The sequence below is a fragment of the Jaculus jaculus genome, chromosome 2 (genome assembly GCF_020740685.1).
Source record: "Jaculus jaculus isolate mJacJac1 chromosome 2, mJacJac1.mat.Y.cur, whole genome shotgun sequence".
In the NCBI taxonomy this organism is placed as follows: Eukaryota; Metazoa; Chordata; class Mammalia; order Rodentia; family Dipodidae; genus Jaculus; species Jaculus jaculus.
In genome coordinates this window covers 160,106,962-160,120,365 of record NC_059103.1, presented here as the reverse complement: position 1 = coordinate 160,120,365, position 13,404 = coordinate 160,106,962, and the positions used below count along the sequence as shown (strand labels likewise).

Sequence of the window (13,404 nt, the reverse complement as noted above, 5' to 3'; positions counted from 1 at the left end):
CAACAGTGTAGAAAGTTCCCCTTTTTCTGTATTCTCACCAACATTCATTGTTATTTGTTTTCTTGATGGTAGCCATTCTGACAGGGGTGAGATGGAATCTCGAAGTAGTTTTAATTTGCATTTCCCTGATGGCTAAGGACATAGAACACTTTTTTTTAGACATTTATATGCTATCTACATTTCTTCTGTATTTAGTTCCATAGCCCATTTTTTTAAATTGGGTTGTTTGATTTCTTATTGTTTTCTTTTTTGAGATCTTTGTGTTTTCTGGATATTAATCCTCTGTCAGATATGTAGCTGGCAAAGATTTTTCTCACATTTTGTAGGTTGTCTGTTTGCTCTATTCACAGTGTCCTTTGCTATACAAAATCTTTGTAATTTCATGAGATCCCAGTGGTTGTTAGTGGTTTTACTTCCTGAGCAATTGGGGTTATATTCAGAAAGTCATTGCCTATGTGGCTAGATTTTTTTTTTTTTTGTCTGTTTTTCAAGGTAGGGTCTCACTCTAGCTCAGGCTGACCTGGAATTCACAATGTGTTCTCAGGGTGGCCTTGAACTCATGGTGATCCTCTTACCTCTGCCTCTCAAGTGTTGGGATTAAAGGCATGCGACACCACACTTGGGTCCTGGCTAGATTTTTATCTTGACAATTTTTAGAGTTTAATATATAATTTATGTGTCTAATTAATTTTCCCCTATTCCCATGTTTCTGAAAGGCACAATAAGAGTTTTGCCACAGGTTAAAGTCAAGCTGCCAAATGGAAATTATTTTATATTAAGAAACACTGAATTGGAGTTAAAGGCACTTGTCTTCAAAGCATGCTGACCTGGGTTGGTCCAATTTCAGTTCCCCAGTACCTATGTAGGACCAGCTGCACAAAGTAGAGTTCATTTGCAGTTGCAAGAGGCCATTCTTATCTCTGTTCACAAATAAATAATGAAAAAAGAAATACTGAATGGTCTCACTATTATTTAAATTCTTAAACTCTTCATTTAACTTTTTTTTTATGTTACAAGTCTGGTGCTCTTAAAAGTTTGTACCTTCAAATCTATCCTATATCTTACTTTTGCTAACATTGCTAAACACTTTTTCTGAAAAAGTCATTATTGTTTGCAGGTTTTCTCTGAACTGACATTGTACTTTCATTGTTTGGGATAAAGTTCACCGTGAACAAGCTTAGAAACTACAAAGGTAGCTGATTAATGCGCAATCAAAAGGAATGAGTTAGAGCTCTACCTGAGCTGGAAGACTGCCTATGCTGTACGATTAGGTGCTTAAAACAGGTTGCAGGATTATGTGTTAGAATTCAATAGTAAGAGTGAGCAGTGGCCCTCTCCCTAACCAGTGTGTGGCTTACAGAAGGGCAGCAAAGGCTGTTCACTTTGGTGAACCTGCTTGTTGGTGATAGGGGAGTGCAGAGGGCATGGAAAGATAGATGACTAGCATTAATATATGTTTAATTATTTCCCTTTATATGTTTCCTTTACCTTGAAGGAACCTTCTAAAGAATTTATAAATGAAGTTTTAAAATGTAATATGGAAAATGGCTTGTAGAGTAGGAATGTTATAACATCTTTGTGTATAAAGATTATATATTTTATGAAATCACATTTCATCTTAGAGAAGTAATAAAAAATCCATAGAGAAGGTGAGTTTGAAAATGTCTTCCATTAGAAACACATGATGTGTTAAGGCACTGTGATAGACAAGAATAATATGATTACATTAAAAAGTTTCAAGTAATAAAATAGACATAAAATGAACTACATTGCAAAATGGAAACTTTTTAGTTTATATTAATTAAAAGTACTGTAATGTTATAAAGAGGCTAATATTTACTCCCCACCCCTACAAAAACTTCAGTGAAGCTTCTAATACTCAAATATATTCTGTACAAACAGTATCAGGGCAACAGAGATATAAATAACCATTAACAAATTGTCCTTCTTCTTGGAAAAGACTCACTTATAAACTTTTATTTTGAAGGAAACTGGAAGATGCTGCTCTAGATATCACAAGTACTTCTGGGTAAGGCTGAAGACCCATCTGTTTGTTATCTTTCAGCTTCTGTACTATAACCTTGGCAAACTCTTCTCCGTGGATGTCAGAGGTATCCAGTAACTGTCTGACTTTTGAGGTCCTTGTAGGTTTGGTACTAATAAGTTCATAATCCTCCTTCATGAGCAAGTCCCGGGACAGAAGGGCATCTAGTGATTGGTTAATGCAGGCTTCAGTCATTTGGCTCACGATGTCTTCCCTTTTGCTCTGGATCCACTGCTGGGCTATCCCAAGCTGCATGCGCTCTGTAGAAGAGCAAAGGATGAATAATTTAAACAGGTGAGGAAAGATACAACAATGAGGATAACTGTGAGTAAAAATAAATAGGAATGACAAATAATTTCTCTACAGTTTTGCCAATATGAATGTTAATGTGTTGAGGGTGCTGTTATTTTCTAGCAAACATTCACAGACTTAGGTTATCTCCCCTTTACCTCTGAGAAAGAGCATTCTTTTTTGTAGGCTGTCAATATAGGGACAAAATCATCTTATGTTTTAGGTTTTGTTTTATTTCAAATATAAAAGACATCAAAATAGCTTTACCTTTACTAATGTGATAGGTATTAGTCTTAGCACTTCCTACTTTGAAATTGCTGGGATGCATCTGGCTCTATTATGACATGTCAGCATTGGGCTTGGAAGTCACTTTCTAACTTAAAAACTATTTGCCACCGTGAGGAAATAAAAACAAAAAAACCCTTATCATATGGTGGATCTACTCAACATGTACTTGTAAGGTAAATGGCATCATTTATAATGTGTCACTCTGTAAATAATTACCTGAATTTCCCTCAGCCAAGAGAGGATTTATTATTGCTGAGGAGCACAGGGTGGTCCTGTGATCACAGAGTGTTGCCTTTTGTGATGCAGAGGCGGAAGTATCCCAGCTGTGATTTACTGCACAGTGATGTGGCTTCATTGAAGAGCGATCTGGAGACTGTCCTACAAAACAACATTTTCACTCCTTAAATATTTCTAGTAGTTATGGGCAATGTTCAAAGTAGTCTCTGATGTCTTTAGTTTTTCACTGTTATCAAAGCTACTTCAGAAACCTATGTCTGCCCATACTTACTTACTACAGTAAAACACACACCTTCACTGATGCTTTCCTCTGCTTCTGTCTGTGCTCATCTGTCCTGGCATATCATTAAGTCATGAAGTCCATTTCCTCTCAGTTCCCTACTTCTCATGTGAATTCCTTCTCCACTTTAAATGTGTCCTTTTAAGTGCATCAAATCTATATGTTCCCTGGAAACCTATGCAATCTTGTGGCTTCAACTATCAAATTCTACTCTCAAATATATGTAATGATCTTTCTATCACCAGTGATTGAATACCCTATCTTCAACATTTTCAGCAGCCCACTGCATTTTACCCTAATAGAATCTCACAGCCATGTCAAGCTAGCAAAAAATGAATCATCACAGGGCTTATTCAGTAAAGTGCTTTCAAACCCAAGTGTGGACCCTAGCACTCATATTAGATGCCAAGCATGGTGATGTGCATCAGCAAATTCAGTGTTTGGAAAGTGTGGTGGTTTGATTCAGGTGTTTCCCATAAACTTTCTGAATGCTAGGTTCCCAGCTGATGGAGATTTGGGAATTACAGCCTCCTGGAGACAGTGTATTGTTGGGGGTGAGCTTATGGGTATTATAGCCAGTGTCCCCTTGTCAGTGTTTGGCATACTCTCCTGTTGCTCTTGTCCACCTTATGTTGGCCAAGGGGTGATGGCCACCCTCTGCTTATGCCATCATTTTCCCCCACCATCATGAATCTAACCCTTGAGTCTGTAAGCCAAAATAACTCTTTCCCCCCCCTCCCAAACAGCTGCTCTTGGTCAGGTGATTTCTACCAGCAATGCAAATCTGACTGCAACAGTAATGTTGGTACAGAGAATGGCATTGCTGCTTGAAACCTGACTGTGTGGCTTTGGCCTTTTGGAGCTGATTTTCAAGAGGAATGTCCAAGGATTTGAAACCTTGGCGTAAGAAATGCCTTGCAGTGCTGTAAGTACAGCCTGATGGACTATTCTGGTCAGAGTTGAAAGACCTGAATGTAGTAAGAACTATGGACTGTGAGGTTTGGCTTATGAGGGTGAGAAAGAGCTTTGCCTGGACTGGGCTCAGCAGTTTGTGTGAGAGGCTTGCTGTTATGGCCATGTCCTGAGAAGTTGTGCAGGGTTGATTTGCATAGAAATGGACTGGTGTGAACAGAGGGAGATTGCACAGAAAAAAAATCTTTGGGTGAACTGTTGCCCATTCATCTGCAATTGAGAGATTACAACCATTGAGATTGGGCCAGCTAACCTGCATTGGGACAAAAGAAAGAAAGTAGACTCTTTTGAAGGGGCCTGAATGTTCAAGGAATGTCCTGTTCCTCAAAGCCTGCTTTACTCCCCCGCCACCCCGGATTAACAAATTGGCATCCTACCTGGTATTATGGAGTATGAGAAATGCAGGAAAGAGGGTCACTGAATTTGCAACATTGTTGTGTGTTTTGGAAATGGCCATGGGGTGTGTGAAGCAGGTTTGCTAGATGCCTGCATGGAGATCCAAAGGAGCTGTGAGGATGAACTATGGGTTGCAATGGAGACCCAGTGGAGATGCTGGGACCATGAGATGGCTGCTATGCAAAGTGGCAGGCCCAGGATGAAGTTTTCCAGGACTGTGAGTAGCCTAGCTGGAGGAGTGGAATTGGAATTACAGAGACTTGTTGCTGGTTAGAATTATTAGACTGACTAGAGTTGCTGGACTTGGAGCTACAGAGTTTAATGTTTTCCCTGTTTAAATCTTGTATCTGTTGATTATTTCTTTGATATACCCAATGCTATCTTTTGCAATGTGTTTATTTTGTGCCATTAGTATTAATTTTTTGAAGTTCATTTTTTGGTATTATGGCTCAGGTAAAAGACCTTGGATTATGGGGATGTTTGAATAGCACTAGGACTGTCAGAACTATGGGAACTTCTGAAGTTGGACTGAATGCATTATATTTTATATCATGTATGGTTGGTTATCAGTTTATGGGGGCCAGGGCCAGCATGTGGTGGTTTGATTTAGGTGTCCCCCATAAACTTAGGTGTTCTGAATTCTAGGTTCCCAGCTGATGGAGATTTGGGAATTGATGCCTCTTGGAGGCAGTCTATTGTTGGGGGAAGGCTTCTGGGTATTATAGCCAGTTTCCCCTTGCCAGTGTTTGGCCCACTTTCCTGTTGCTTTTTTTTTGTTTTTAATTTTTTTGTTCATTTTTATTGATTTATTTGAGAGTGACAGAGAGAGAAAGAGGGGGAGAGAGAGAGAGAGAGAGAGAGAGAGAGAGAGAGAGGGAGGCACAGAGACAGAGAGAGAGAATGGGCACGCAAGGGCTTCCAGCCACTGCAAACGAACTCCAGACACGTGCGCTCCCTTGTGCATCTGGCCAACGTGGGTCCTGGAGAATCAAGCCTCGAACCAGGGTCCTTTGGCTTCATAGGCAAGCGCTTAACGACTAAGCCATCTCTCCAGCCCTCCTGTTGCTTTTGTGTACCTTATGTTGACCAGGGGGTGATGTGCACCCTCTGCTTATGCCATTGTTTCCCCTGCCATCTTGGAACTTCCTCTCAAGTCTGTAAGCCAAAATAACCCCCTTTTCCCCCAAAGCTGCCCTTGGTCAGGTGATTTCTGCCAGCAATGCAAACCTGAATGTAATAGAAGGTAAAGACAGCTAGATCTCTGGGGCAAGCTGGCTAGAGTGTCAGAACTGATGAGCTCTGAAAAAGGTACCTGACCTCAAACAGTGGTTTCCACATGTAGAACTGCACACTCATGAGTCCACACATATCCAAACATACATAGAAACATGCAAAAAGAAAAAAAGAAGCTGAATGTGGCATTGCATGCTTGAAATCCCAGCACTGAGGAGGTAGATCCCTGAGGCCTAATTATGCAAATTCTAGGCCAAATGAGAGACACTATTCCAAAAAGGGTGGCTGGTATCTGAAGGAAGCAGACTCCAGGCTGTACTCTGGCCTCCACACACATGCTCATACAAGTGCACACATAACTCTTTCCCCTGAAACATGATGATCATTCATCTTAACTCTAAACTCTGTTTTGGTTCTCAGTTTTGTTAACAGCACCACTGTTTTTCCAGTGACCCGGATTGTCAACAACAGATTCAGTTTTCTCTCTTTCTGCCTTAAGTTCTTTATGTGAAGTTATATAGTGCTATCAGTGAGTCCTCCATCATCTCTCACATCTCCTCTCTGTTCACTCTGGGGCAGTTATCAGCCCTGCAGAAATGTCTCCTAACTGCTCTCCCTACTTCAGGTCTCCTTTGCCTTGCAAAGCATCTTATGTATTACAGTCATCATTAACTGTCCTACAGCAAAAATTTATCATGAGACATTTTTGCTTACAAATTTTCAACTCATTCCCTACTCAACTTAAAAACCCAAATAGCTTATCTTAAAGTTAGAATTCAATTAGATTGTATGTATGTATGTATGTATGTATGTATGTATGTATGTATGTGTGTGTGTGTGTATATGCATTGTTTTGTTTTGTTTTCTTAAGGCAAGGTCTCATTCTAGGCAAGGCTGACCTGGAACTTACTCTGTAGCCCATGCTGACCTAAAACTCATAATTCTTCTCCCTCAGCTTACATAGTGGAAGGATTAAAGATGTGAGCCACCATGCCCTGCTTATTTTTCTTTATTTTACTTTTTGAGTTGGAATTCCTGATATGACTCTGATTTCCTTTACCTCATTCTACTTATATTTTATCTCCTTTTATTCACCTTTTTTTCCCCACCATTTTGTGTTTACTTACTTCTAGATCTCTATATTGTTCTTCTTTGGGAAATGCCTATCTGTTGTAACTAGAAGTCCATATCAAGCCAGGAATAATGATGACTTGGCATAATGGAGTGGCATGAAGATATATATATCAAGAGGCCTGGCTCCAGTCAAGGTTTGGATTTGCAAGCTGCTACCTATGTGTCCAGAGAGTTCTTGGCCTAAAAATGAGGACCAGCTCACTCATAAGACTGTGTCCAAAGTCCTTTGTAAAGGATGCTTCTCTTCCACTGTACCTTTTCATGGATTCTTCTCTTAAAAGATAAAGTTATGTAGTAACTTAGAAATATTTCTCCTGTTTCTTATAAGATTAAAAAAGAAATTTTCCATAGTGACCAACATAATGCCATTAATACTTAAATGTATTTGCTGGACATGCTGCTGCAATCTTTATCTATGTAAACCCTGTTACTTTACAAAATGGTTGCGAATGCTACTGAAAGATATGTTCTATACAAGCCATTTCTTTGTACCAAGATATTACCTTGACAGAAAATGAAAAACTTTTAAATCCATACTGATTACAAAATTATCATACCAGATAAAAAATTTTTGTCTGGAGGAGCTGATAGGGATCTGGAGGTTCCAGAATTATTGCTTATATGGAGCAGAGAAGATCCACATGATTCCTAATGTAAATAGGAAACAAAGAAACAGGTTTAGAGAACCTTTAGTCTTAAATGCTAATGTAAATACATTGTATTAAAAATTATATAGCTTTAATTTCTAAAGTATTTTTGCTTTTGGCTTATTACTCAGAACTACCACATATTATAGTTTACAGAATCTAAGAAACAACATGTATAAAGTTATCAACAAAAATTTATTTAACTATTTGTAAGGAAAAAGGGTAGAGGGAGGAAGGAGATTGAACTTAGGGCCTTGTGCATTGTTAGTTAAGTATACTATTCTATCTGTAGCCCTCAACTTTCATTTCTTTATCTACTCAAATGAAGGAGATGAGGCAATATTTATGTGCTAGAAATGGCCATTTAAAAATCCATCTCAGGGGCTGGTGAGATTCCTCAGAAGTTAAGGCCTTGCTAGCAAAATCAAAGGATACAGGTTCAATTCCCCAGTATCCACATGAAGCCAGATGCACAAGGTGGTGTGTGCATCTGGAGTTCATCTGCAGTGGCTAGAGGCCCTGGTGTATCCATTCTCTCTGTGTGTTTCTCTTTTCTCTATCCTCTGCTTGCAAACAAATAAAAAAAATTAAAAGATCCATCTCACATGATTTCAGAGGGATTGTCTATTGTCTGGAATAGTGAATGAGAAATATGTAGTCTGTGGCTCTGATTATCGATGAATTACAGCAAATGCTGCGTATCCTTAGGTTCTTTCAGCCTGAAGGGGTAGAAAACCACTGGACAAACAATGAAGACTTGACTTTCCTCCTAGCTGTCATGGAATTACTGACTTCCCTTCAACAAGGCATCAAATTCTGGCTGCCAGGTTTCTTATCTGTACTATCTACAATGGGTATGCATGTACACAATGATTAAAAACTGTATATGTGCTTTAAGGATCTTTTGAAGGTATCTTAATCTGTAAAGTAAATATCTATCTTTTAAAAATATTCTATTTATTTATTAGAGAGAGAAAGAGGGAGAGAGAATGCGTGCACCAGGGCCTCCAGCCACGTAAACAAACTCCAAACACATGTGCAACCTTGTGCATCTGGCTTACGTAGGTACTATGGAACTGAACCTGAGTTCTTAGGCTTCACAGTTAAGTTCTTTAACCATTGCTAAGCCATGTCTCCAGCCCAAAACTATATATATCTTAAAGGTTACTCATGAAATAAGCTCCTAAAGAAATTAGCATCGGAGAGCAACATAAATTTCTCTTATTTTTACTATAGGAGGTAAAGATAGGTTATATAATAATGATTTGCCCACATACTGCCTTAGAACATCATTAATTGTATATAACAATGGCAAGGACTGAATGAAGGTCAACGTAGCAAAGAGGTGATTGTATGGGGAGAAAAATGAACAGAGAATAGAAGAGCTAGATAGAGTCAAGCTGGAAGTCATCATGGTTGCCTAACACATTTTCAAAGCTTTCCAGAATTTAGTTTCCCATCTATGAAAGAAGGGGAGAATAGACAAAATGATTTTTCATATTCTTCTCATATTTCAAGTTTAGCATATATAATAGGCATATTTTTTTACCTCCTGTGGACTATTATTTACAGGTATTTTCAGAGATAAATCCATTTTCTTGTTACTATATAGGTGGTCAGTACTTGCACTCTGTAAAGAGAATGAAGACATACATATATTCACTTTAATTAAAAGGGATTTACAATTTTAGAAGTAAAATATAATCTATTTCAAATATTTTGTGTTTAAACAAAATAAATGTAAATAGAAATGTAAATTAGTTGAAAATATACAATTTAAAGATAGTGTAGAATAAGGGAAATGCTTACAGAAACAGATCTTACATTAATTGGCTAGGAAACATTATTGATATCTCAGTCTTACAGTTTCATCTTTACAATAATACCCATACAAGTTTGTTCTAATGGCTGAGACAGTTAAGTATCAGGTACAAACTAGGTACTTACTAAATTCTGATGTGAGTTCTATCTATCCACAATTGTTAATCATTTCAAGCACTGAGCTCTTAAATTCTGTTACTATTTTCATTTATTGGCAAGAATCCAAGGCTTGGACTTACTAGAGGAGGTGGTTTGTTACTATGGAATGGTGGAGGCCATGTAGCCACTCAGATTGGGTTTGAAGTCTCAGCATACCTAACAGATTTGACATGAAATTTAATTTCAATTTACTAATCTATAAATTAGAGGTAATAATACGTATTTTGTAGGATTGCTACAAGAAAATTAGAAATAATATATGAATAAAGGTCCTAAGATTACTTTTAGGCATTTAATAAATAGTAGCTGCTAAATAAATTATTAATTTATTTGAATATTCTAACTCTGTACTAAAATGATTCCCTTTTGCCTCCATAAACTAGGCTTAGATTAGTTGTCACCACTACTAAGTGATTTAAAACAAACCTGTGTCTACTTTGTTTTGTTATCTTGACAGGGTTTCATTCTGTGGTGCAGAGTCCAGGCTCTCTGGACTTCACTATATGGATGGATTTGAACTCATGGCAATACACCTGCCTCAGCCTCCTAAGAGCTGGATGACAAGTGGGTGCCACTATGCCCAGCTGAGTCTACAGTCTACTTTTCTTCTCTACACCAGCATAATGCCAAATGCTCTTCAGAACTTGTGAAACTAGTAGGTTCTGCACCTAGTTCTCTATTATCTAGTTACAAGTGCCTGCTCCGCTAGGAGGAAAGACCTGACACTCATCCACAGGCAGGCTGAGTTGAATGCTATGTGGGGTGTTAGGTACATGATGAACCTCATGCCACAATCTAGAGAAATTAGATGATGTTTCACAGAATGATATCAGGATTTTAAATCCAAACATTATAACATTAAGTGAAAAATAACACTCTAACATACATAAAAAAGGAAAAATACAGCCAGGCGTGGTGTCGCATGCCTTTAATCCCAGCACTCAGAGGCAGAGGTAGGAGGATTGCCGTGAGTTCGAGACTACCCTGAGACTACATAGTTAATTCCAGGTCAGCCTGAGCCAGAATGAGACCCTACCTTGAAAAAAACATACATTATAAAGTACTAAACTATCTGAAAATATATACTTCACATAAGAAAGTATAAACTTCTACAATTTAGGATGGAGATATATATGACATTTAAGTTGCATGCATGATTCTAGTATTTAAGTAGTATGTGAACAAATTTAAAAAAGGGAATTGGGATAGTTCAGTCTCTTCTATCTAGCTTTCTAAAATATTTATTTTTGGGGGTGCTAAGGATTGAACCGAGGGTCTTACATATGCTAGGCAGGTACTCTGCAAGTGAGCTATATTACCAGTTATCCAAGCCCCTATTTTCTTTTCACTTTTTACTTGGTGACAGGGTCTAGCTAGGTTGCCCAGAACTACCCTTGAGTATCACTTGCAAAAAATCTAAGAAAAATTCAAGCATACTGAATAAAAACAGAAGAGCAATAACTCAAATCTGTCACTCTATATGCATTAAAGTGAAAAATAGATTATCACATACACACATGTAACTGTGCCTCAGGGCATTCACTGAACAGCTGGTCTGATTACACAGTTTAAATTTACATCAGATACATGAGCATTTTGAAAATGTTAAGTATGAAGGTGGTCATTTGAATGAAATGGACAAAATCTTTGATGAAAAAGAAAAGGTAGTAATCATAGTCCCTGGAATATTCCCCCATCTAAAAAGTAATGTATATCTGAAACTAAACTAAGTTAAAAGCTTCATGAGTAATAATTTATAGTTGATTAAAATTCTAATTTTTAACTCTGAATTGGATAATTTACCTTTGTTTTTTTAAGCTGAATAACAGCTTCAAGAAATGTTATCTCTTCAAATGTTGTCAGAACCGGTTCAAGTTCTATTAAGCATTCTAAATAAGAAAAAAATAATAATTTTGGGTTCAGTTTGCTTCTAATCATTAAACTGAAATGCTAACATTAATCTTATAAGGCTCATGTCAACCTTTCACTAAGCTGGTAGCATTTAATTGCCTTAAGAATTTGTGTTACCAGCATGACACATTAAGCATCAACAGAATAAAACTAATAGTCTAAAAGTAAACCTTTATGGTCCTGGTCAACTGATTTTCAACACAGGATCTTAAATTCAATAAGAAAAAGACAGTATTTTTAGCAAGTTCAGTGAACACAATTGGATATCCACATGGAAGTAGATATATTATAGTCTTATCTAATACCATACAAAAATTAACTTGAAATAGATCATATGCCTAAATATAAATAAAAGGAACCTCTATAGCCATGGGTCAGGGATATTTGTTAGAAATGACATTAAAAATAGGATCCATAAGAAAACTGATAAGACTTCACAAATATTTAAAAATTTTTCCACTTCAAGTTAACATATTAAGAAAAAAAATGACAAGATAAGCCACAGAGGTAGCAAACTATATTTGCATATCACATTTACATTAAAGGACTTGTATCTAGAATGTGCAATGACAACCTTATAAGAGGACAAATAACACAAGTAAAAACAATAAGTAAAAGCCTGGTATGAATTATCCATACCCATTTCTACTTGACATCTTAATTAAAGTATTAATATATGCCAGTATCAGTCTTTTATTCTCTTATCACTACTGAAATAACACCAATAATGAAAATACCAGAACATCTTTCTTTTTTATTTAGATGGGGCATCTTCGTATTTGACAAGCTACCCAGGCTGGCCTAAGTTCCTGCCTCAGCCTCTGCCTACCACATTCAGTCTTGCTTAGATGATCTATGAGTAGATTAGACAGGATTGACCACTCTTTCCTTAAAACTTCCCCTTGGTTTTTTCTAAGACACAATAGACTACATTTCTCTCTCTACTCAGTTTTCCTTTCTTCTTTGGCTATTTATTTTCTAATTGTTGGACTGCCTCAAGAGATCCGCTGTGGCTAGTTTACTCTTTGCTGTCTATATTCTGTATCCAGGTGACCCAGCCCAGACTACCTGTTAGTTACACTGAAGTTCATATCAGGAGCTGTAGCATCTCCCTTGATTAAAAAATATACATATCATTAGAGTGGTAACAGCAATTACAGTCCTACTTGTTAGTTATCTGCATAATGCTGGCATGATTAGGCATACACATGTCTTTATGTGAGAATGTTTTCATTTGTCTAAACTACCTGAGAGTGGAACTGCAGAGTTGATTGGTGAACTGTCTTGCATTTCCAAGAAACTGCCAAATTATTTTCCAAGATGGTGCATTATATCACATTCCTATCAGCAATGCATGAAGGTTTCAACTCTTCATATCATATGACGGTCAGCACTTGTTATTTTCTATCATTGGAATTATACCTATTTTAGTGGGCATGGAGTAGTATCTCAGTATAGTTTCAGTTTGCATTTTCTAGTGATGCTAAGCATAATATTCTTATGCTTTACAGTCAACTGTATATTTTCTTTGATGAAATTCAAATCTCATAAATTTTTTGGCTTAGTGCCTGTGTGTGCATGTATGTAGTATGTTTAGTGTGCTGTGTATGTATCGTGTGCATGTGTGTTGCAGATATGTACATGAAGAGGCCAGGGGAAAACCTGAGGTGTCTCTGTTGCTCATCTACAGGGCTGCTGTTGTGGTCAGACTGGCTGACCAGAGAGCTCCAGTGATTCTCCAATTACTGCTACCCTTAGGACTGGGGTTATGAGCATGTGTGGTCATGCCCAGTTCTTTATGGAGGTGCTGGGGAATCAAGCTCAGGGCGTATCAGGTTCTCTTAGGCCCTTGTGCTTGTGCAGCAAGTGCTCTTACCTGCTGAGTGATGTTCCCAGCCCCCAACTTTTAAAAATTGTGTTATCTGTCCTGTTACTGAGTTGGTCAGAGCTCATTTTGTGTCTAGGTACAAGTACTTTCAGCAGGATATGCA

General features: G+C 37.6%; 1 protein-coding gene across 2 annotated transcripts in view; it reads right to left on the bottom strand.

The window, feature by feature from the left end:
• Positions 1-1,765: 1,765 nt before the first annotated feature.
• Positions 1,766-13,404, bottom strand: part of Ripk2 (receptor interacting serine/threonine kinase 2) — a 34,294-nt gene continuing 22,655 nt past the window's right edge. For both annotated transcript variants that reach the window (XM_045144694.1, XM_045144695.1), the window contains 5 exons: positions 11,306-11,391; positions 9,072-9,152; positions 7,433-7,523; positions 2,840-3,001; positions 1,766-2,304 (listed from right to left, as the gene is read on the bottom strand). In XM_045144694.1, coding sequence (XP_045000629.1) covers positions 1,967-2,304; positions 2,840-3,001; positions 7,433-7,523; positions 9,072-9,152; positions 11,306-11,391 — 758 coding nt within the window. In that variant the 3' untranslated portion in view covers positions 1,766-1,966. The remainder of the gene's footprint in view (positions 2,305-2,839; positions 3,002-7,432; positions 7,524-9,071; positions 9,153-11,305; positions 11,392-13,404) is intronic.